This window comes from Gasterosteus aculeatus, chromosome 12 (assembly GCF_964276395.1).
Source record: "Gasterosteus aculeatus chromosome 12, fGasAcu3.hap1.1, whole genome shotgun sequence".
In the NCBI taxonomy this organism is placed as follows: Eukaryota; Metazoa; Chordata; class Actinopteri; order Perciformes; family Gasterosteidae; genus Gasterosteus; species Gasterosteus aculeatus.
In genome coordinates this window covers 17,982,959-18,008,501 of record NC_135700.1, presented here as the reverse complement: position 1 = coordinate 18,008,501, position 25,543 = coordinate 17,982,959, and the positions used below count along the sequence as shown (strand labels likewise).

Sequence of the window (25,543 nt, the reverse complement as noted above, 5' to 3'; positions counted from 1 at the left end):
TCAGAGCTGTAGAAGTCACTGATACATATTTATTCTGATAAAGGCATTTAAAGGGGCCATTCTGTGTAGAACAAACCTCCTTCCACTTTACCGCCCTCCCTCCAGTTTGTCCATCAGAGACCACAAAATGTAACCCCACCTGAAACCTTGCACGGACCAATCAGCTTGAGAAGAGTCAGAGCTGTCGGCACACCCTCCTTTGTTTGAAACCAATCAGAGTGAAAGTGTAGCATGTGGCTGAGGGGAAAACATACCTCTGGATGCGTTAATCACACATCGCTTATCTGTTGCCAACGTGTTTACAACGCTAGACCCTCTTTAGGCTTTTTGCAGCGGCTGCCTTCATTTTTTGCTCAATCTAGTATGGAAAGTAGAAAAGAATGGTCGCTCGCCATGCTGAGAGAAGAACTGAGCAAGCGTCCTCTGCTGTCAAATGTGGCTTTTGGCTTAATCCTCATGGGACTGGAGAAGCTGGTGGAGGTGGAGTTTGAGTGTCCTTGCAACCCTTTATGGAACGGAGTATTCTCATTAGCATTCTTCATCATTCCTGCCGTCATGGCCTTCGCCTTGATGCTGATCATTCAAAGAACCAGATTCGACGCATGGTCGAAGAAAAACATCTCCAGCTTCGTTCCTCCTATCGTGTGGCTGATGTTGTTGTTCTTCGATGGCCAATACTTTGCTTGTGCCATGACAGGCTGGAACGGTAGATTTGTATCAGTTGACAAGGATGCCAAGATGAAGTGGTGTAAGCCAAATATCACCTCAGGAGAACTAATGCTCACCATACAGAAGTTCTATTCTATATCTCACGTGAGTTGAATCCTTTCTAGTTTAAAGAATTCTTATGATCAGTGACCTTTTGAAACTATCAACTCAGCTATCTTAATACACTTCTCCTGTGGATGTTTACTAAACAAAGTGTTGCTTTACTCTTTTGTACTCCAGGGTACAGGTGTGGTCCTCCTCATCTTTGTGTGTCTCATAGCGTATGTGATCAAAGGAAGCTGCAATCAAGGAGTGGAAAATCACCCTGGAGAAAATCTCCCGTTAGAGGCCTGAGAGCGGGGCGGACAACACACCTGCCCTGCTGGCATGGACACTTTGGAAATACCCATACCAGACTTTACCATGACTTTGTTGCTTGAAGGTATTTGCCCACCACATGGATTTGAATTTAGTATTGAATGGAGAATGATGCTGCCGTTTGCTGTAAATATGGATGTTATTGAAAACATTTTTATTTTATTTTTCTTTTTTACCATTTAATAACCGGTCTTCATCCCACATGTCAGTGCTGCGACTTATCTGCTTTTAAGGGCTCTTTAAAAGAATAATATATTTTTGCTGTTTGTCAGATGAAGAGACGGATAATATGTCTCTCCATTGAATATGATGCTTCCGCCAGCAGTTGGTGGGCTTAGCTGAGTATAAAGTTTGTAACCAGGGAGGAAGCAGTCGGCCTGGTTCATTCATTTGATGTGAGTATCTACCACTGTCACTGTGATATGTGTCTGTGAAAACAAAGAATTGAAGAACTCTCTTCTATTCCTTGGTTGTTGAAGTATTACTGAAAGGTTTGAACACATTGATAAGACTCTTGTTTTCCACAATTCTTCTGTTTCGGTCCGCGAGTTTGATTTCCACTGCATCAACTAGAAACAAGGTGTGATTGTAACATGTAACTGTCTATCAAGCAACCTTTACAAACACCATGGTGGGACAAAACTATATGGTAACATTAGGAATATCCTTTTGACTTTGGACTTGTGTTAAATGCCACACCTTGCAGAGACAACAGCAGAACAATTCGCACAACACATGCTACAAATACAGAGCTGCCAACTTTTCAAAAAACCTTGGAGTGAGATTTTGTCGGGGGTGACCAAAATTTTGCCGCGCACGCAGCCACACACGTTGGTGGCTCAAATATCAGGAAATTGGAATTCATTTGGCGTAGTACCCATGTTGTACCCTGCATTCTGGTGGTTTGTGGGGCCCAAAGTCGTTGATAGGGGCGGCCTACTGGAGATGGACAACATTGGTTACATTCTGTGAAGCAAAGACATAGCTGATGGTCCACCCCCAGGACATTTTGGTTTAAGTAGATGTTATTTCATGCATTCTCGTGGATTTTTGGGTGGTATGCCTGAACTTATTCTGATTTATGTTCATCTGCTCATGACTTGTTGGGCCTTCTAGACTTGAGCTGAACATTCAACCAGAAAACTATTGCTGTGCCTCAATGACTGTCTATGTACCACAATATAGCCTAATTAATAGACCTGTGTTTAAGATTAGATTAGCAGCAGTGCTGCTTGTTATGACAGCTGAGTTTACATTCACCACTCAAAATCACACGCACAAACACAACAAATAATTTCTTTCAAGATTTAAAGTTTAAGAGAGTGAGTACTTAATTGAACCACATGTCATTAACATACCTTAGTCTTTGCTCCTCCTGAGTTTCTCCCGCGGTTGTGTCTGTTTGAAAATCTTCTTCTGTTGCTAACTTCGGGACTCTTTGGGGTAAATAGGATGTCTATGCAGCGAATGGGTTTACAGATGCGCTCCTTAGCGCCATCTATTGTCGGGGAGTTTGAAAAGGAACGAACGCGCTTCGGCCCAAAATCAGATTTTTTTTTTTGCCGTGAGAAATTGGTTGTGTGGCGTGAGTGCGTGTGAAAACATGCAAAAGCGTGTGTCACACGGCGAAACCGTGAGAGTTGGTAGGCCTGCAAATAGCATGCTATTTACAGAGGAACACAAAGCCTGTCTGCAGATTCTCAGGCGCCTTTGTGTCTCACCACATCCTTTATCGAGAAGAGTCTGATGTGGTTACTGAGCATGTATGCTGAAACTTACACAAATGGCAGTTATGCAGCAATGACTTTTTTCTTGTTACTTGCAACGTTTCCCTAGTGCCAGTTGAGCCCATTAACTATAGAAATTGGGGCTGACCCTGCATGTTCATCCTGGGGAAGGTGTGATGACTACAATCCGGTGGAGTCACGTGAGGCTAAGTACGCGAGATTGGTGTGTGTACTCGTTCCAAACAGACGCAGATTCCTCCTGTGAAGTTGATTGGTTTTATTGTCCGAAAGTCAAGTTAAAAAACATCCAAGCAGGCGAAGCGATACATGCTGATAATCAAAAGTTATTTTCATGGGCTTAGTTGGGGGTTCGCTGTCTTGTCTTGATTTAAGAGTTAGGTAAGGGGGAAGCAGAATCTGCCAAGCAGGCAGACACGAGTCTGACAGGATGGGGAGTCAGTTTATGTCCTGGCTGAGGAATGTAAGGTCTGCGGGTCAACTAGTAGATTTACCAGCCAAAGGGGGGTTAGAGACACACCAACACTATTCAACATACACACTCTGTTTACGATGTTCACGTTAAGTCAGGAGTCTGGACATTGGATGTGACCGGATCTTAGATGCGGGAGGTGGAAGGTCCTCCTCTACGCCAGTTTAGGGCCAATAAAAATCTTTCCTTCTCTGTCTTTCAAGGGTTATAAAACATGATGTTCTTGCTGATGTTAGTTAGTTGTTCTTCCGGCCTGTGTGCTGCCTGAACTGCTCCTGCCTTTGCAAACGCAGCGCTGATACTTGACCTGTGATCTGACAAATAAATTTCCCAGAACGAGAGAAGTCATTAGGCTGAATTTTTGATAACCCCGACCAGGCTCCAAATCTTGAACACGTATTCTTACAATTCTGTGCGACGATGCAATAAAGTGCGCTGTAGAATACGGTCAACAAAAAGTATCGTCTCCCGACTCACCCCCATGTCCAAACAACCATCACTCCGCCTAGATGCCTACACTCATTCATAAACCACTGCACCCCTGCCCACGTGACTCTGATGCTAATTACATTTCTAAATAAAAGTACCAACACTCACACACAGGAAGTGGCAGACGGCCGCTACAGGAGGGCTTATTCAGTACTTCCTGTATGGCTCGGAGGAAGTTGTTGTCTCTATCCACTCCTCTTTATTCAGTGTCAAGACACAGCAGAGCACCATGCGCAAACAAATCGTGTCCCTAAACTCATTCATGGAGTCATGAGCCATTTTTCTGTTATGAGCAATAAACTGCTTGGACGACCTTGTCACACGGAGTAGCCGTTTTATCGCTCTCGTGACTTTCAAAAGTAATTCTGCAGCAATTTTATGTTTTTTGACGCAATAAAATCTCCAGAGACATATTCACATTCAATAATTAAGTGAAAGCCATAAGGGCGATGGGACAGAAATATTTAAACACATTGTTAACTCTCCAAAGGCCAAGATTACACTATTATGAGGCTCCAGATCAAACAGATTTATCACAGATAACACACAACCGTTACTTTGCAAAGAACTGAGCAGACCTGAGCCAGTTTTCTTTTTTTATTTGTTAAACCCAATACTCGTTAGGTTGAAGACGCAAGACAAAACCAAAAAGGATTTGTTTCATAAAATGCAAGACATAGTTAGAAGAAATTAGAAATATTGTAAAGACTGGTAAACATTTTTATTTTTATATAAGTGGTACATCCATGTCCAAAAAGGCCATTTTAAATGATCCCAAAATATTGACTAACGAAATTAAATCTAAAGATCAGATTAATATGAGAGAAGCTCTCCATCAATAATGACATTAAGATAGTGTTTGTAGCAATATATTGTACCATATTATAAAATCCGACTAATATAAAGAAATGATTTACGCAGTTAAGGGGCAGGTTGGCAATACATGCACCGGCTCCTCCCTCATTGTCCTAATTAAAGAGGATGAACTCATGAGCACTACCCACATATTAGGAAAATACTTGCAATTACTTCCTTCTAAAGCACCAATTTTGCAGCCTGTTTTGACAATTAATGTCTAGGAATATGCTGAAATGACATATAATAAGCCTTAAACCGCTATGGTCTTGTTTAGAAAGTAAAGCAATATACAGCGCCAAATGACCATTGTCTTTTTTACTAAAATCATATGTTGTTTTTTTTAAACTAAAAAAGGTAGATTTTTTTGGTTATCCACATTTAATTACAGTAATTCTTGAGTCAATATTTTCAGGATTTATATACTGGAATCATATTTCATGGTGATTTCTATTTACATTTTTTCAAATCACATTTCAAATCACACACTTTTTCTTCTCAGACACCTGCAGCACAAACACCTTATCAATGCAGCTAAAGTGCATATAATTATCAGCACAGCTCCACCTAAGAAGATAACCACATCAACAGAGTGGTAGGAGTACCAGGGCATCTTGTAGGACTCTGTTCTCAGGTGAGCTGCACCTTTGTGTCTCATGACAAACTCCACCCAGAAGAGGGCGTTATCCAGCGGCTTCATCGGCTGATCTCTGTGCAGCCTGGAGAGCATCTGCATGTTCCTCCTGTACGATGGCTCGTTCAACACTTCCTGAATACCCTGATAAAAGATGTCCTCGGTCATGCTAAAAATATCTATTATCTTCCCTGCTCCTCTTACTTCTATTCTTAACAGATTATCACGCTGATCGAAAATGAGGGGAAGGCCTACGATAGGAACACCGTGGTAGATTGCTTCTTGAACACCGTTTGTTCCACCATGAGCCACAAATAGTGCTACCTTTGGATGTCCTAAAAGGTCATTCTGTGGCATCCAGTCGACTAGCAAGGTGTTGTTGCCCAGAGTGGCTGGCTTGGTGCCTTTATATCTCCAGATGACTTTCTGCGATAGTTTAGCGAAAGCGGCAGCGATCTCATTAGCTAGGTCGTGGGGAAGCTCGCCAATCAAAGTCCCCAGAGACATGATGATGACCCCGTGCTCTCCAGAACTCTGTACAAAGTCCTCCAAGTGTTCAGGAAGAGGTTTTGCCGGTTTACACTGGAAGCCTCCCATGTAGATAACATTGGGCATGGTGGGCCGAGGGAACTCAAACACAAAGTCCACTCTCATCAGCCACAAGTCTGCTGCTTGAAACATGGATATGAAGTCTTTCTCTGGACCAAAGTATTTATCAATCAAGCTTCCATAATTTGGTAAAAGATAACATGCAATTTGACATTCTGTGATGCCAAAAATGATAACATTAAGAAGTCTCTCTCGAAAGCTCATTTTATCTGAAAGCTCGGTCCCTGTCATTGGAACATAAGACAGAGGAGAAGGCGCGATCGAAAAATGGCCTTCACCTTGACTAGTCCACCTGACATTGAAAACAAGAGGCAGCTTGAGGTAGTTGGCCAGGATAACACCACCTGGTAGAGCAGGGTCTGTAAGGACCAGGTCATAATTTGCATCCCGCAGCGACTGAATAAGTTCTTTGTTTTCAAAAAGCAGTTCAAGCATTTTACATGTTTTCTCATGCAGCTCAAGCGCCTTTTCTATTTGTTCCATTTCCAGTTTAAAACGTGTCCACACAGACTTTCCTTCTCTCTGGATTTTCAGCAACTGACCCACGAAAGTACTTATAAAGTCTTCATCAAATCCAGACTCCAAATCGAGCGTGATTGAAGTATAGAATGCTGAAGTTTCCTTGATGTACCAGCTGTCCGACCATCGCACAACGGAAACCTGGTGGCCCCTTGAATGAAGTTCCTCCATGATGACTTTCATGTTCACCCAGTGGCTCCCGTCCATCGGAAAAACAAGAACCTTCCCACCGTAAACCACAGGTGGACAGAGCAAGGAGAGAGCGATCCAGACCCAGGGAAGATACATTTTCTCTATTGGGGAGGGAGCATATTGGATCTTAGCAAATGCATCATTGCATCAATTATTGAATTATACTGAGTGAGGTTTACTTCAATGTCATTAAATAAAATGTATAATTGTAAGCATTGTTCCCGCTTTTATTACATTTAATACCATGAAAAACACAGTAGCTTAAATAGATCGCTGTCAGTTATTCTTATAGGCAAAATATTTGAAAAAAGATTATTACCTATTTGACATCCAGGGACTTTTGTTCTATAGTCTCCTTTGTAAGAGAGCTGAACAAGTGCTTCCAGTTTAAGCCCGAGCAGGACTTTGGAATGAGGAAATGTTATGTTCTCAAACTGTCAGATGATAAGAAAGTACAAAGGGTACTTTGTACATGCAAGGTGTGTTACTGCAGGAAAAGCTGCATCAAGACAAACTTTAAATGTCTGAACAGCACAACCTCCTGGCTGGTAAATGTACCAACAGATCCTCTTATTTGTAATACCTATTCAACCCTGAGGTTTGCCTTTCCTTTGAGCAGTGGTTCCCAAACTTTTAATTCAGGAACCCGTTCTGAGGATATGAGAACATTGTAATACCCCCAACGCAACACCGGAAAAAAATAGGGCGGTTCCTTCTTTGTTTTGAATTAATTTCATTATAATAAACAAAATGTTTTTATTAATAAAATAATTACATATCACTTTATTTTTCCACAATTTTACTTTTCTTTTACAACACAATCTAAAGCATGACCACAGTAACGCGGCAACCAATTACAATGAAATCGCAGCGATTGTTGATAAAAATATCATGACATCAACAAGCACGAGCAGCCCAGCTGCAGCCAGGAACAAAATCACATCAACAGAGTGGTAGGAGTACCAGGCCATCCTGTAGGACTCTGTTCTCAGGTGAGCTGCACCTTCGTGTCTCATGACAAACTCCATCCAGAAGAGGGCGTTATCCAGCGGCTTCATCTGCTGATCTCACATCAACGTTTCTTCTCAGACACATGCAGCATGAACACCTTATCAATGCAGCTAAAGTGCATATAATTATCAGGAATCAGGAATCAGGAAACATTTATTGCCAACATATGTCAAACAGACAACAAACAGACAATAGAAAACAATTATCAGCACAGCTCCAGCTAGTAGGCTGATCTCTGTGCAGCCTGGAGAGCCCTAACCCTTGTGTTCAATTCAGAAACATCCATAACTTCTGCAATGCCTTTTGCTCTGAGTCTAGAAAGGTTGTTGGCTTGATAGAAAATAATGGGAACATCTACGATTGGAACTCCATGATGATGAATATTTTTATGTCCCAGGGGGTCATTCTGTGTCATTGAGTCTACAAGTAAAGTATTGTTGCCCAGAGTGGCCGGTCGCTCCCCTTTATACCTCCAGATTACCTTCTGTGGTAATTTAGCAAAAGCTTCAGCTATCCCATCATCTAGGTCATTGGGAAGCTCTCCAACCAAAGTCCCAAGTGACATGATGATGAATCCATGATCTTGTTCCTTTTAATTTCCCGTCCATCAGAGCTGTAGAAGTCACTGATATATTCATTCTGATAAATGCATTTAACTCCAAGCATTCTATCTGCAAAGCGCCAGTCTGTGCAGAACAAACTTCCCTCCACTTTACCACCCTCCCTACAGTTTGTCAATCAGAGACCACAAAATGTAACCCCACCTGAAACCTTGCACGGACCAATCAGCTGGAGAAGAGTCAGAGCTGTCGGCACACCCTCCTTTGTTTGAAACCAATCAGAGTGGAAGTGTAGCATGTGGCTGAGGGGAAAACATACCTTTGGATGCGTTAATCACACATCGCTTATCTGTTCACAGTGCTGGACCCTCTTTTGGGCTTTTTGCAGCGGTTGCCTTCATTTTTGGGTCAAGTATGACTAAAAATCAATGGCTCACCTTGCTGAAAAAAGAACTTTCTCTGGTATCAAATGTGGCTTTTGGCTTCATTCTCATGGGACTGGAGAAGCTGGTGGAGCTGGAGTTTGAGTGTCCTTGCAACCCTAAATGGAACGCAGTATTCTCATCAGCGTTCTTCGTCATTCCTGCCATCATGGCCTTCACCTTGATGCTGATCATTGAAAAATGCAAATGTGACACGTGTTTCAAGAACATTCAAGAATACAAGGCGTGGTGCGGGAAAACCGTCTCCAGCTTCATTCCTGCTATCGTGTGGCTGGTTTTGGTGTTTCTCGATGGCCAATACTTTGCTTGTGCCATGACAGACTGGAAGGGTAGATTTATAGTAGTTGACAAGGCACCTCCGCTGAAGTGGTGTGAGCCACTTAGTGATGGAAATGTCACCTCACCAGAACTGATGCTCCTCTCTCAGCAGTTCTTTGTTATTTCTCACGTGAGTTGAATGCTTTCTACTTTACAAAATTCTTATGATCAATGGAAAAATAACACTTCACCCTTGGAGTATGCCTAGTTGAAAAATATTCATACGTAATGTAATGCTATTGGCATTTGGAAACTATCAATGTAGCTCTGTTAATACACTTTGATAAACAAGAATGCATTTCTTCTGTAGATGTTTACTAAACAAAGTGTTGCTCTACTCTTTTGTACTCCAGGTTGTAGGCATAGTCCTCCTCTCTTGCATCTGTGTGGGTCTCATAGTGTATGTAGTCATAGAAAGCTGCAAACCGGGGGAAAGCGATCAAAATGTGCCAAGTCAGCCTGAAGAAAATATTGCATTGCAGTAGGCCAGGACGTCCTGAGAGGGACTTACACCACCCAACGGACCTGCCCTGCTGGCATGGACACTTTGCAAATACCCTCAACAGACTTTATGACTTTTTGAACTGTTGTCAAGAAGTGTTTGAAAGTATTATTCCACCACACGGATTTGAATTTAGTGTTGAGTAGTTTGCCTTAAATGTGGATGTTATTGAAAACAGTGTTTTATTTTTCTGTTTTACCATTGAATATGTAACGAGGTTGTGCCTTTTTTCATCTCATATGTCAGTGCTGCGACTTATCAGCTTTTAAGGGCTCTTTAAAATAATAATTGGATATTTTTGCTGTTTTTTATTGGGATGAGGAGATGGTAATATGTCTGTCCATTGAATATAATGCTTCAGCCAACAGCTAGTGGACTTAGTTGAGTGTAAAGTTTTTAACCAGGGGGGAAGCAGTCGGCCTGGTTCAGGCACTGAGTGAGTATTTTCTACTTTCACTGTGATACGTGTCTGTGAAAACTAATAAAAAGAATAAGAATAAAACGAACTCTTTCCTTTTCCTTGGTTGCGTAAGTAATATTGAAAGGTTTGACCACATTGATAAGACTCTTGTTTTCCTCTCTTTCCTCTCTTCTGCTTCGGTCCGCAGGTTTGATTTCCACTACATCAACTAGAAACGCCGTACAGGACCGCCTACAAAACCTCAAATTGGTTTTAAATGTCAACACATGTTGTTCTCAAAAGCTCCTTACTCAAATGAAAATGTATCTTCTGTAAAAACTGCCCAAGGTAACCCAATAGAGATTGTCACCAATTATAAATACTTAGGTGTTCTTTTAGATAGGAATCTCTCTTTTAAATTACATATTGAAAACCTGGTAAAAAAAACTAAGACTAAGGCTTGGCTTCTTTTACAGAAATCGCTTGTTTCTCTCTTTTAGAGCGGGTAAACTGCTTGTCTCGTCAACTTTTTTACCGTTAGTTGACTATGGAAGTGTGCTGTATATATGTGCTTATCTATGTTCACTCCTCCGTGGAGCAGAAAACCGGTATGCTTTAAGGTCCAGCGACATCTACTGCTTGTACATTCCACAAGTGCGGACTGAATTGGGGAAAAAAGCATTCAGTTTTGCCGCCCCATCAACATGGAACAATCTCCAAGTTTTTGTTTTCCCTCCTGGATAGCAACTGTCTCGATACTGAACTGATATTCCTAAAGATTTACTTTCGGACACATGGAGGTGTAAAAACATGTTCATAATGATCTGTATAATCGCTGCAACCAGCTAATAATAGGATGCACACAAATTCTGCAAAAAACGTTTCAATGTTATTGTTTTATGATACAATTATTGATTTATTAAAGAAAAACCCCCTCACGGATTTAGTCAGTAGACAGTTTCCGCAATCCTCACAAACCTGCATTTGTCTAAAACCAGGTGTGCTTGTAACATCTCTCTATCAAGAAACCTTCTACAAACACCATGGTGGGACAAAACAATTTGGTAATATAAGGAATATCCTTTTAACTTTGGACTTGTGTTGAATGCCAAAACTTGCTGTCGGAAAAACTGCATTAATGTGTTTTAAACAGGACAAAACCATAGAGCACATGTTCTGATAATCAAGATTTTTGTGCGTCGGTGTTTTTAAAACCCTGTTTTAGCCTGTTTATCTTCCAACCATATATTCCTGCTCCGAAGATGAAAACCTTTGAGTAGGGTTGGCACATGACCTGTATGTGTGTGTCAACTCTGTCTATCCTGTTTTGATGTTTTTACGCTGGTGGCAAGTGAGAATTTTTCTAAAACAACAGCAGAACAATCGCCTGCAATCTGCAGAGGAACACAAAGCCTATAGATTTTCACACTGTCGACGCCTTAGTGTTTTACCACATCCTTTGTTGAGAAGAGACTGATGCGTTTACTGTGCACGTCTGCTGAAACCTACACTTACAGCAGTTATGCAGATCTGACTAATTTCTTGTTACTTACGATTTACGAGTACCAGTTTTGCCCATAAACTGTAGAAATTGGGGCCGACTCTGCATGTTCATCCAGAGCCCAAAATACTGTATTACAAGGCTCCAGATCAAACAGATTAGTCACAGATAACGCACAACCGTTATTTTAAATTATCCCAATGCATTGAATAATGAAATGAAATCTAAAGGTCGGATTAAAAGGAGAGCGGCTCCTCATTTTCATCTGTGTGGGTCTCATGTATGTAATTAGAGAAAGATGCAAACAAGAAGTGGAGCTGCAGATGTAGCCGAGCTCACTGTGCTGAGGATGAACTCGCTGCGGACCAGGTGGGAATTGCACAAAAGTACAATAAAGAAATCAAGGATGAGTGAAAAAGCGCAATCGGCTCGTCGCGGCTTAATTGGTTGCACGTTTGCCGAGCCGGGATGAGAGGGGGGAACTTAGTCAATCCAGGTGCACATAGTCGGGATAAGTGCACGTCCACGGCTTTCATAAGTAGACCACGGTATTGATCACAGATTTACTGATGCAGGAATAGAGAAGACGCAGCGAGCAGCATATTTCTCACCCGCTAAGTAGCAGCTGATAATGGAAATGTAGGAGGAGGTGAAGCATATATAATGCAAAAAAAGGGAATACTGCTGCTGTAATTAAACAGAGAGAAAAATCCTGACTGAATGCTTTAGGATTTAGAAATATCTACTTACTAGGAAAGTTGTACACTCTATTTTAGTTGCTTTTATGTGTTGTTTTATTGCTGTATCTGTGTTCATGTGATAAATGTGCTGGTTTTACTGTAAAGTAGCATACCATGTATGGGGGCTATTGCACAAAACCAGGATAAGGGATTAAACCGGGATATTCAAGTTATCCTGGATGAATTTAGCTTTGACTTGGTTGCACGAGAGCAGGTTCAATTAAACCCAGCCAAGTAACCATATGGATTTATTTTTTGCAGCTAGCCTGCTCCAGACCAGGCTAACAGCCAACCTAAGATTAATCATGGAGTTTCATGTGTTAAATCATCTGCCGCTCTGATTCAAAATAAACGTGTCTAACAGTTGAGGGCGATATATAATGTCCCGTTTCTTCCCCATCTACCATCTAGGGCCCCTTTGAACCATATCCTTTCCATGTCATCATTCCGATATACATTATAGATACACTATGTTGTATGTATTGTACTGTACATTTGTATTTGATAAATGTACTACAGGCAATATAATGGTCTCAGAACTTTTTAATTTTTAGTAACTCTTGGAACTTCAACAGAAAATAAATAGAGACTATCTGGCTTTACGTGTCCCTCGTTCATACATTCTGCGCTGTCCCTGCCAAATGAATACAAATACAAAACACTGCAAAGACAACAGCGTGCAATAATTGTGTGCAATCTGCAAAAGCCTGCAGATTGTCAGGCTATCCACGCCTCTGCGTCTTACCACATCCTTTGTTGACAAGAGACAAAGTTCAGTCCAAAGTTAAAACAGTGCTTGCCGGTATCTGAACCGAATGAGTGAACAGTTATCTCATTAGTCTGATCTGTACAAGAATAAAAAACTGTTTCCTGTCTCATGAGTAGTTATATAAGACTTTAACTTGCATATAAGCAGTTGCCTTCAGGAAACAACCGCAAGAAGTAGTTCGGTACATAACCCGAGAGTAACGAGGAAATCTCTTTTCTCCTTTTTTTCCTGTCTTCACTTTCAAAGGTAGTTCAGAAAAAGCTGCAGCTATTTTGTCTTTTTTTGTAAGAAGTTTTTGACGCAATAAAATCTCCAGAGACAAAATCACAAGAATTAAATATACACCTTAAGGGCAATGGGACAGGAATATTTAAACACATTGTTAACTCTCCAGAGCCAAATATACTCTATTACGAGGCTCCAGATCAAACAGATTCATCACAGACAACACACAACTGTTATATGGCAAAGACCTGAGCAGACCTGAGCCAATCGTTCCTTTTCTTTTTTATTTGTTTTTTAACAAGCAATACTCTTTACATTGATGACGCAAGACTAAACCAAAAGGGATTTGTTTCATATCATGCAAGACATAGTTTGAAGAAATGAGAAATATTGTATACAGCACTACCCACATATTTAGAAAATTACTTCCTTCTAAAGCAGCAATTTTGCAGCCTGTTTTGACTGTTTTAACGAATATGCTGAAAACAAAGAAAATCAGCCTTTAACCTCTATGTTCTTCTTTGTTCAAAAAGTAAAGCATTATAAACCACCAAATGACCATTGTATTTTTTTTACTAAAATCAAATGTTTTTTTCTTTCACCTAAAGAAGGTATTTTTTGGTTGTCCACATTTAATTTTAATATTTAATTACAGTAAATATTGAGTCAATGTTTTCATGGTTCATATACTGGAATCATATTTCATGGTGATTTTTACTTAAATGTTTTTTTAAATCACATCAACGTTTCTTCTCAGACACATGGAGCATGAACACCTTATCAATGCATTTAAAGTGCATATAATTATCAGGAATCAGGAAACATTTATTGCCAAAATATGTCAAACAGACAATAGACAACAATTATCAGCACAGCTCCACCTAGTAGGCTGATCTCTGTGCGAGCTGGAGAGTCTCTACATGTTCCTCCTATACGATGGTTCGTTCATGACTTCCTGCATTGCATTCACACTTTTTTGTGTTAAATTCAGAAACATCCATAACTTTTGCAACGCCCTTTGCTCTGAGTCTAGAAAGGTTGTCGACTTGATAGAAAACAATGAGAATTACATTTTATGAACTCATGACTATTTTTGTGTCCCAGGAGGTCATTCTGTGTCATTGAGTCTACAAGTAAAGTATTGTTGCCCAGAGTGGCCAGTCGGTCCTCTTTATAACTCCAGATTACCTTCTGAGGTAATTTAGCAAAAGCTTTAGGTATCTCATCAGCTGGGTCATGAGGAACTCGCCAGTTATTGTTACACGTAACATGATGATGAATCCATGCTCTTATTCCTTTTAATATCTCGTCCATCAGAGCTGTAGAAGTCACTGATGCAAAGGGCCAGTCTGTGCAGAACAAACTTCCCTCCACTTTACCACCCTCCCTACAGTTTTTCCATCAGAGACACATTTAAAATGTAACCCCACCTAAAACCTTGCACGGACCAATCAGCTGGAGAAGAGTCAGAGCTGTTGGCACACCCTCCTTTGTTTGAAACCAATCAGACTGGAAGTGCTGCATGTGGGTGAGAGGAAAATATACCTGATGCGTTAATCACACATCGCTTATCTGTTCACAGTGCTGGACCCTCTTTTGGGCTTTTTGCAGCGGTTGCCTTCATTTTTGGGTCAAGTATGATTAAAAATCAATGGCTCATCAAATTGCTGAAAAAAGAACTTTCTCTGATATCAAATGTGGCTTTTGGCTTCATTCTCATGGGACTGGAGAAGATAATGGAGATGGAGTTTCGGTGCCCTTGTAAATTTCCATTGAACGTAGTATTGTCATTAGGATTCTTCATCATTCCTGCCGGCATGGCCTCCACCATGATGCTGATCATTGAAAAACGCAGATGTGACGCGTGGTTCAGGATAATCGTCTCCAGCTCTGTTCCTGCTTTCATGTGGCTGGTTTTGATGTTCTTCGATGGCCAATACCTTGCTTGTGCCATGTCAACCTGGGAGGGTAGATTTGTAGTAGATGACAAGGAAGCTAAAATAAATTGGTGTAAGCCAAATGTCACCTCCGACAAAGCAGCCGCCACACAGAATTTCTATTCTTTGTCTCAGGTGAGTTGAATGCTTTCTAGTTTACAGAATTCTTATGATCAGTGGAGCAAAAACACCTCCCCCTCGCAGTATGCCTGGTTGAAAAATATTTATATATAATGTAACGCTATTGGCCTTTGGAAACTTTCAATATAGCTCTGTTAATACACTTTGATAATCAAGAATGCACTTTTTAAGTTTTGCTCAACTCGTTTGTACTCCAGGGTATAGGCGAATGCCTCCTCCTCGTCATGTGGTTTGGTCTCATGGGGTATGTAATCCAAGAACGCTGCTGTGGAAGCAGAGGAATTCAGGCTGAAGGAGATCCCCCGGGTGAAGGAGATCGTCCGCCTGGAGGAGATCGTCCGCCTGAAGGTGTTGAAATGGAAAACTTATTGCCATCTACCACTGAGCCAGTTTGAACCATATCCTTTCCATGTCATCATTCCGATATACATTATAGATACACTTTGTTGTATGTATTATACAGTACATTTATGTGTCCCTCGTTCATACATTCTGCACTTCCCTGCCAAATTAATACAAACAACAGATAAATTAGGCTGTAGCGTAGAATATGGGCAGGGTGTGTCTGTTGCTCCTTCACCTAAAAGCAAACACATACAATTGATGTTCATCTTTTAATACAGATACAATATGGCAATACATTGACTTGTTCATATGTTGCTACGCAATATGATTATCACTGATCTTGTGAGTCATAATAAAACAGGCAGTAAATACATATAAATCATCATCTACAGCAACAACCTGTAGCATTTTCTTTTAACTAGATCAGTGGTGTTTAATGGCGTAAACACGTATTCAAACATTTGAAAATAAGAATTCAGTGTAAATAAATCATTGTTTTGTAAGCTTTTAAGTGTGGGTCTCATGTATGTAATTAGAGAAAGATGCAAACAAGAAGTGGAGGTGCAGATGTAGCCGAGCTCACTGTGCTGAGGATGAACTCGCTGCGGACCAGGGGGGAATTGCACAAAAGTACAATAAAGAAATCCAGGATGAGTGAAAAAGGGCAATCGGCTCCTCGCGGATTAATTGGTTGCACGTTTGCCGAGCCGGGATGAGAGGGGGGAACTTAGTCAATCCAGGTGCACATAGTTGGGATAAGTGCACGTCCATGGCTTTCATAAGTAGACCACGGTATTGATCACAGATTTACTGATGCAGGAATAGAGAAGACGCAGCGAGCAGCATATTTCTCACCCGCTAAGTAGCAGCTGATAATGGAAATGTAGGAGGAGTTGAAGCATATATAATGCAAAAAAAGGGAATATGGCTGCTGTAATTAAACAGAGAGAAAAATCCTGACTGAATGCTTTACGATTTAGAAATATCTACTTACTAGGAAAGTTGTACACTCTATTTTAGTTGCTTTTATGTGTTGTTTTATTGCTGTATCTGTGTTCATGTGATAAATGTGCTGGTTTTACTGTAAAGTAGCATACCATGTAAAGCACTGTATAAATCCCTCTGGGGGCTATTGCACAAAACCAGGATAAGGGATTAAACCGGGATATTCAAGTTATCCTGGATGAATTTAGCTTTGACTTGGTTGCACGAGAGCAGGTTCAATTAAACCCAGCCAAGTACCAATGTGGATTTTTTTTTTGCAGCTAGCCTGCTCCAGACCAGGCTAACAGCCAGCCTAAGATTAATCATGGAGTTTCATGTGTTAAATCATCTGCCGCTCTGATCCAAAATAAACGTGTCTAACAGTTGAGGGCGATATATAAAGTCCCGTTTCTTCCTCCCCATCTACCATCTAGGGCCACTTTGAACCATATCCTTTCCATGTCATCGTTCCGATATACATTATAGATACACTATGTTGTATGTATTATACTGTACATTTGTATTTGATAAATGTACTACAGGCAATATAATCGTCTCAGAACTTTTTAATTTTTAGTAACTTTTGGAACTTCAACAAAAAATGAATAGAGACTATCTGGCTTTACATGTCCCTCGTTCATACATTCTACGCTGTCCCTGCCAAATGAATACAAATACAAAACACTTGCAAAGACAACAGCGTGCAATAATTGCGTGCAATCTGCAAAAGCCTGCAGATTGTCAGGCTATCCACGCCTTTGCGTCCTACCACATCCTTTGTTGACAAGAGACAAAGTTCAAACAGTGCTTGCCGGTATCTGAACCGAATGAGTGAACAGTTATCTCATTAGTCTGATCTGTACAAGAATAAAAAAAACTGTTTGCTGTCTCATGAGTGGTTATATAAGACTTTAAAACAAAAATGACTGACTGAAGACAAAAAGAGAAGCTCATTGCATATAACTGGTGCAGAGGTGTAAAACTCTTCGACTTCACGAGGACATTTACTGCAAAACTGTTGTCTTGGTCCGTTTAGTCGCAAAGCTTTTGTCATGGCCTACGGGAACACCATGGTCCTTTATTGTTTCCACTGTGAAATTGCTTGTCCCAACTAGCAAAGCGACCTTTAACCTTTTCACTACGGCCTACAATCAGCGCAATATTGTATTTTCTTTGCTGGATCATAAACCAGCCATTCTCGACTGGACCTCCACTTTTGACAGTCTTTCTTTTCTTGCGACCGCAAGATACTGTGACGGTCTGTTACGGAGACAGTCGAGCTAAACTAAGGTAGTGCACACACAAGCTCGCCGGAGCGTAAAATAGTCTCCGCGGTCCGTAGTCGGTTTGCAAGAACCTGCCATCAACCGAGCGTTGTGGGTTCGTGGATAATGCGCTCATGAGACGTTAATAACCGCCGTTACTAAAGCAATATGGTACGAGAGGCTGTACTTTATCATCCAATAATATAACAGTTCGGGGGTCGAACATTATTGAAGGTAAAGTGGTGCCTCAAGTACCGGCGGTTACCAGCGAAATTATATACAGGAAGTAAATAGTTGTGGCCACCACACGTTGTGTATCTCATTTCAGTAGTCTAGAGAAAATATAGTCCCCGTACGTGCACGTAAACACCATCGGGTCCCGCACTACATTCACATCGCTCACGACGTCCACTTTAATTGTCCGGGTGCGAAAGCTCGCATTGCCCAAAATCCATCATTTGTGGGATTTCCGGTTTTCAACCCCCGTGGCTGACTCGTAACCAATCAGAACGCTGGATTTCATCTACCCATGTTATAATCATGTCACGGGTACTGGTACCGGTGCAGGAAGGAACCCAAAAGCACTACTAAGACAACAGTGGGCGAGACAAATAGATTTGACTGGAAGTTGAGGCAAGGTCGAAAACCGGGAGGTCCGTCAGTAAGCAAAACAAATCCAGAGTGGCAGGCAGAGAATCTGTTGATGAAAACAGGCAGGGTCAGAAATTCTCTGAATTACCAAATCCATATTGCAGAACTTTGTCAACCGATTGGTGCGTTTTGGTGGCTAACGCTACGTATCAATATGCTACGCAATCAAACAGCGTCGCATTTTCTTCTAAACACATTACGAGCCAGACAATATGTTTTAAGTAAAAAAAAAGGCACTACTATTGGACTATGGATATAGGACCAAGGTGTCACAGCAAGCAAAGTTCTTCCTTTCCACTTTTTTTCCTTAGTAGTATCTTTATCATTCTGAAAATGTTGGCACATTTCAGTTATGTTCATTTTTCTGTTATTTATATGTTGTGTGTAAAGTTTGCATTCAGATGGTCATGTTATTGACTATTTAATATTTTAATTGTTTAATAAAATATTTCTTAACTGATCCGTAGTCCTGGACTTCACTTATTATTCTGGGGGCCCCTAGGGGGTCTAGGAACACCCCTGGCAATCAGACAGGCAACCAAATCCAGAGGGGCAGGCAGGGAATCCGTAGAAGAAAACAAGCAGGGTCAGAACCAGGATGGCAATCAGAGAGGCAGATAAATCCAAAACGGGACAGGCTTCTCTTAAAATGAGAGAAGCTCGTGAGAATACGTGGTCAAAAGGCAGGTAAGGTCAGAGCAGATAGCCTAATTCAGAAACGCTGGAAGACTTTGCCTTGACACAAAATAATTTGGCAGGGAGCAACAGAATGTGACAGGATTAAATAGTGATTGGCTGACGAGGGGATGTGCTGCAGGTGAGAAGGGCAAGGAGAACCAGGTGAGGGTGATGAGCTTATGTGGGAGGATCTGAAATGACAGGAGGTCAGTAAACATGCAGGCTGGATGAAAAACAAACAAAGATGTGGTAAAATGTATGAGAAATAAAGCAATAAGGTACGAGAGGCTGTACTTTATCGTACAATAATGTAACAGTTCGAGGGTGTTGTTAGTGCCCGGCGCGCAGACTTTTACGCAATACAATCTCATGAGACATCTTCACAATCAAGAATTTTGTGAAAGCCTTAAGGGCAATGGGACAATATTTAAAACATTGTTAACTCTCCAGAGCCAAAGATACTCTATTATGAGCCTCCAGATCAAACGGATTCATCAAAGATAACACACAACCGTTATTTGGCAAAGAACTGAGGAGACCTGAGCCAATTGTTCCTTTGCTATTTATTTGTTTTTTAAACCTAATACTCGTTAGGTTGAAGACGCAAGACAAAACCAAAAGGGATTTGTTTCATATCATGCAAGACATAGTTAGAAGAAATTAGAAATACTGTATAGACTGTTGAACATTTTTATTTTTATATATAAGTGGTTACCATGTCCAAAATAAGCCATTTTGACTTACCCCAAAACAATTTAATACAATTTAAATCTAAATATCAGATTAAAATGAGAGAAGCTCTCCATCAACATTGACATTAAGATAGTGTTATTGTTTTGTACCAAAATAGTGTACCTTATTACAAAATGCCACTAATTATTTACATATTTAAGGGCCAGGTTTGGATTTGTCTTTTCAGTCTTCTATCATCATTCAGTGTTTCAGTGAGTTGGAAACATCATGGAAATCAGTGGAGCAAAACATGCACCGGCTCGTTCCTGTTCCTGTTCTAGAAGTACCCATATTAGTAAAATGATTACTTCCTTCTAAAGCAGCAATTTTGCAGCCTATTTTGACAAATGATAGACCTTAAACCTCTATGTTCTTCTTTGTTGATAAAGAAAAGCATTATAAAGCACTAAATGACTATTGTCTTTTTTACGAAAATCAAATGTTTTTTTCTTTCATCTAATAAAAAAAGGAATTTTCGGTTATCCACATTTAATTACAATAATTCTTGAGTCAATATTTTCATGATTTATATACTGAGATTGTATTTCTAGGAAATGTCTAGGAATATACTGATATTGCATATAATCAGCCTTAAACCTCTATGTTCTTCTTTGTTGATAAATAAAAGAATTATAAAGCACCAAATGACCATTGTATTTTTTACTAAAATCAAATGTTTTTTTCTTTCACCTAAAGAAGGTATTTTTCGGTCATCCACATTTAATTACAGTAATTATTCAATCAATATTTTCATGGTTCAAATACTGGAATCATATTTCATGGTGATTTCTACTTACATTTTTTCAAATCACATTGACTTTTTCTTCTCAGACACCTGCAGCACAAACACCGTATCAATGCAGCTAAAGTGCATATAATTATCAGCACAGCTCCACCTAAGAAGATAACCACATCAACAGAGTGGTAGGAGTACCAGGGCATCTTGTAGGACTCAGTTCTCAGGTGAGCTGCACCTTTGTGTCTCATCACAAACTCTATCCAGAAGAGGGCGGTATCCTGCCGCTTCATCGGCTGATATCTGTGCAGCCTGGAGAGCATCTGCATGTTCCTTCTGTAGGAGGGCTCGTTCAACACTTCCTGTATTGCATTGAGGTGAAGTTTTTTTGTGTTCAATTCAGAAACATCCATAACTTCTGCAACGCCCTTTGCTCTGAGTCTAGAAAGGTTGTCGGCTTGAAAACAATGGAAATGCATACGATTAGAACTGATCATAGATATTTTTATGTCCCAGGAGGTCATTCTGTGTCATCGAGTGTACAGGGAAAGTATTGTTGCCCAGAGTGGCCGGTTGGTCCCCTTAATACCAGATTACCTTCTGTGGTAATTTAGCAAAAGCTTCAGCTATCTAATTAGCTAAGTCATGGGGAAGCTCTCCAAGTCCCAAGTGACATGATGATGAATCCATGTTCTTATTCCTTTTAATTTCCCGTCCATCAGAGCTGTAGAAGTCACTGATACATATTTATTCTTATAAATGCATCTAACTCCAAGAATTCATTCTGGAAAGGGGCCAGTCTGTGCAGAACAAACCTCCCTCCACTTTACCGCCCTCCCTACATTTTGTCCATCAGAAACACATTTAAAATGTAACCCACCTGAAACCTTGCAAGGACCAATCAGCTGGAGAAGAGTCAGAGCTGTCGGCACACCCTCCTTTGTTAGAAACCAATCAGAGTGAAAGTGCAGCATGTTGCTGAGGGGAAAACATACCCCTGGATGCGTTAATCACACATTGCTCATCTGTTGCCAATGTGTTTACATTGCTAGACCCTCTTTTAGGCTTTTTGCAGCGGCTGCCTTTATTTTTCGCTCAATCTAGTATGGGAAGTAAAAATCAATGCTCGCTCACCATGCTGAGAGAAGAACTTAGCAAGCGTCCTCTAGTAACAAATTTGGTGTTTAGCTTAATCCAAATTGGACTGGAGCATTGGCTGGAGCAGAAGTTTAACTGCCCTTGCAAGCCTATATGGAACACAGTATTCTCATCCGCAGTGTTCATCATTCCTGCTGGTGTGGTGGTAAATGGTAAAATAACTGCCATAGTCATAACTGTCATAGTGCTGTTTTTTATTTTGTGGGATGAGGAGATGGTAATATGTCTGTCCATTAAATATGATGCTTCAGCCAACAGTTAGTGGGCTTAGTTGAGTGTAAAGTTTGTAACCAGGGATAAATATAAATAAATAAAAAGGTTTTAATTTTCAATTTTGAAAAGTTTGAAATTAATATGAAAATATTGTAGCGTGCCTTAAGTTCATGAATGTATATGGCTCTGATTAATGTTACTGTTACGTAGGCCATTGTTGGGGTACCGCCCCTTCCGGGGAATGTGGGTAGTTTTCGGGGAGCACAGGAAGGGGAAGTTCTGTTCGGACTAAGTTGATGACTGGGTGTGTGAAATGGCGTGGCTGTGGCCGACAACAGACAACAATAAACCCGAGCGATAAGAACCTGGCTCTTTATTTACACGAAACGTTACAACTGGTGTCAGAAGTAAACTTAAGTCTGATTTTGTTAACGTAGTCGACCGCTCAGGCGTGGGCGGACTACTGTTTGGTGGGCGCTTTTTCTGGTGGAGATGGAGCGTTCTTTTGGCAGAGGTTTTTGTGTCAAGAATGAGGAGGAGGACAATGAGTACGGATATCCTCGTCCTGTTCAAGTGCTGGAAGGACAGCGTTTTTCCGTGGACGGGCTAGGAAGGGGGATGATACGTGAGTTACAACCACCAACATCCGCTGGGGGTCCTGGCGTACCGACGGCTAGCGCTGAAGCTTGCTACACGGCGCGCGGGGAATTGCCGCCCGGGAACGTGCATGGACAAAACGTAAACAAAGATGGCGGCGCCCAGGGACAGCGAGTGCCGGTGAGCATAAAAACGCCGAAATACGCGGGGAAGTCTGACTGGGAGGCTTTTCATGCTCAGTTCGAGCTTTTAGCTCGTGCAAACAGCTGGTCAGATGAACAGAAAGCCCTCCAGCTCGCCCTTTGTTTGACGGATGATGCACTGTCTTGTCTGCTGCTTTTGGACCCGAGTGAGAGGGGTAATTATGGAGCCCTGGCTGGTGCTCTAGGGCGCCGGTTTGGACAATGTTTTCGTTCGGAGCTGCTGCGCTCGGAGCTGCATGGACGTCAGAGGCGAACTGGGGAATCCCTGCGCACGTTGGCAAACGACATCGAAGGACTGACACGACGTGCATACGCGCATATGCCTACGCCAGTGCAAACGGAGCTTGCACGTGATCAGTTCGTCAGGGCTCTCTCTCCATCTGATCTGCGGGCTCACACTCAGTTGGCTCGCCCCCAAACCCTGACTGACGCACTGGAGTACGCGCTGGAGAGGGAGATGGTCATGAGCGCTGCACAGCACGATGCTTCCCCAATGGTCAGGGCGGTAGGAGAGACAATGTCGGAGCGGCCGCTGTGGGTGGACGAGGTGACCGAGATGATCAGGGGGTTGGCTATGCCCCCTGCCAGGCGTCAACAAACACAGGCCCCGGTGCGGCCACAACAACAGCCGCGCCTCTGCTGGGGGTGTGGCCAAGCTGGACACATGGTGAGGGATTGCCCAGCCTCGACTAAAGCTCTGGGAAACGGCAAGGGGACGCAGTAGACGGGACGCTGCGTGCCCCCACCCTTAAGTCCCGTTCGTCACTGGTTGTGGCCAGCAGCGCCTCTCAGTACAGCATGGGCCAGGGGCAGAATGTGGCTGTGGTGGGAAGGACTTCCATATCGGACTTCTGCCATATTCCCATTTGCATCGAGGGGGTTTCCTGCACCGCCCTAGTGGACACCGGGTCAACGGTCACAGTGGTCCGGCCGGAGGTGGTGCCAGTGGGTACACAGCTGGAGGACACAGCAGTTCAGCTACGCACAGTAACTGGTGAGCTAGCACCAATGAAAGGGAGAGGGCAGCTGATATTGACTGTGGGGGGACGGAAAATGAGACACACTGTGTGGGTAGCGGAAGTACAAGATGCCTGTATTTTAGGCTTGGACTTTTTGCGGGAGCAGGGCTGTCAAATAGACTTGGGGAAAGCCACACTGAGCTTTATTGATGGGCAGGTGGTGCATATGAGACCGCTGGATTCCCAGCGCGCAACTACACACACAGCCGGACCTCACAGGTGCTGTGTGGGGGAAGGAAAACAGACAAAGGCTGCCATGTCGTACCTGTCGGAGCCTCGGCTAGGCCCTGAGCCAGCCACCCGTAGCCTGGACTCGCCGGTCAGGCTGATCCCGTCTGCGGTGGAGGGCTGTGAGAGTCTGCAGGAGAGTGAAGCGAAAAGGATGACAGCTCTGCGCGAGGTCTGGCAGAGATGTGCCGGGGACTTGGATTCTGAACAGCAGGAGCGACTATGGCAGCTGCTGATAGAGTTCCGTGACTGCTTTTCATGCGACGAGGAGGAGCTGGGACAGACCTCTCTCGTACAGCACACAATTGACACGGGTGATGCGACGCCTATACGGCAGCGGCCACGCCGCCTCCCCCTGGGCCGACAAGACGCAGCGGAGCGGGCTTTGGAGAAAATGCAGCGAGCTGGCATAATAGAGCCCTCTGAGAGCCCCTGGGCATCACCAGTCGTGATGGTGCCGAAGAAAGGAGGTGAGTGGCGCTTCTGTGTGGATTATAGGAGGCTTAATGACGTCACTAAGAAGTACTCCTACCCCCTTCCACGCGTGGATGAATGTCTGGACCTAGTAGCTGGCTCTTCCTGGTTCTCGTCCTTGGACTTGAGGAGCGGCTATTGGCAGGTCCCCCTGGCCGAAGAGGCCCGGCCCAAGACCACATTCTGCACAGGAAAGGGGCTGTGGCAGTTTAAGGTGCTCTGTTTTGGACTGTGTAATGCGCCTGCCACATTCGAACGCTTGATGGAGAGGGTGTTAGCTGGAGTTCCACACACGGAGTGCCTGGTGTACTTAGATGGCATTCTGGCCCATGGCAGCTCATTTGATTCAGCTATGGCAGCACTGCGCCGAGTTATGGAGAGGATCAAAGGGGCTGGACTGAAGCTACACCCGGACAAATGCAGGCTGCTGTGCAGGGAGCTGACCTTTCTGGGGCACCGAATAGGCAGCGAGGGTATCGGCACAGTGGAGGAGAAGGTGCGTGTCATACGCGAGTGGCCCAGCCCGACAGACCAGAGGGGACTAAAAAGTTTTTTGGGTTTAGCTTCCTATTACAGGAAATTTGTGCGGGGATTTTCAGGCATTGCGGCCCCCCTGTACAGGCTCCTGCAGAAGGACCAGCCCTTTGTGTGGGCGGAGGACTGTGAAAGCGCATTCAACACCCTCCAAGAGGCTCTGGCAAGCGCACCCATCCTGGCAGCCCCTGACCCCGAAGTGCCTTTTGTTCTGGACACAGACGCTAGCGGCGATGGAGTGGGGGCAGTCTTATCACAGGCAGGGCCGGAAGGAGAGAGGGTTGTGGCCTACTACAGCAAAGCCCTGAATAAAGCTGAGCGGCGGTATTGCGTCACACGTAGGGAGCTGCATGCTGTCGTCTTTGCCGCACGGCATTTTAAGTACTACTTGGGCCGGTTTCGGAGACAGGGCTTAAATCAAGACTGAAGTAGGCCTAAATCAGACTAGTTAATCCTGGCTATTTAAGTGGCTTGCATGAACATGGCATAAATTTGGCTTAGTTAGTCTGAGACTATGGAGTCCTGGAGTAAGCTTAATGAGAACACCTGGTTCAAGCCTCATTAGACTAAGTGGAAGC

General features: G+C 42.7%; 1 protein-coding gene, 3 long non-coding RNA genes and 1 pseudogene across 5 annotated transcripts; 4 read left to right on the top strand and 1 right to left on the bottom strand.

The window, feature by feature from the left end:
* Nucleotides 1-233: 233 nt before the first annotated feature.
* Nucleotides 234-1,550, top strand: LOC120813928 (uncharacterized). Its single transcript, XR_013451584.1, has 2 exons — nt 234-813; nt 949-1,550. It is a non-coding gene; the product is annotated as an uncharacterized LOC120813928 (long non-coding RNA).
* A 3,438-nt stretch (nt 1,551-4,988) lies between these two features.
* LOC144385334 (UDP-glucuronosyltransferase 2C1 pseudogene) lies at nt 4,989-7,027 on the bottom strand (annotated as a pseudogene). Its single transcript, XR_013451574.1, has 2 exons — nt 6,921-7,027; nt 4,989-6,702 (listed from the first exon to the last, which is right to left on the bottom strand). The product of XR_013451574.1 is annotated as a UDP-glucuronosyltransferase 2C1 pseudogene (transcript).
* Nucleotides 7,028-8,452: 1,425 nt separating this feature from the next.
* On the top strand, nt 8,453-9,937 carry LOC144385337 (uncharacterized). The gene is made up of 2 exons (XR_013451581.1): nt 8,453-9,063; nt 9,287-9,937. It is a non-coding gene; the product is annotated as an uncharacterized LOC144385337 (long non-coding RNA).
* Nucleotides 9,938-14,576: 4,639 nt separating this feature from the next.
* On the top strand, nt 14,577-16,004 carry LOC144385338 (uncharacterized). Its single transcript, XR_013451583.1, has 2 exons — nt 14,577-15,142; nt 15,346-16,004. It is a non-coding gene; the product is annotated as an uncharacterized LOC144385338 (long non-coding RNA).
* Nucleotides 16,005-22,191: 6,187 nt separating this feature from the next.
* LOC144385336 (uncharacterized) lies at nt 22,192-23,434 on the top strand. Its single transcript, XM_078085494.1, has one exon. It carries the CDS (start codon nt 22,403-22,405, stop codon nt 23,432-23,434), a length of 1,032 nt encoding a protein of 343 aa, XP_077941620.1. The 5' UTR covers nt 22,192-22,402.
* The last annotated feature ends 2,109 nt before the right edge of the window (nt 23,435-25,543 follow it).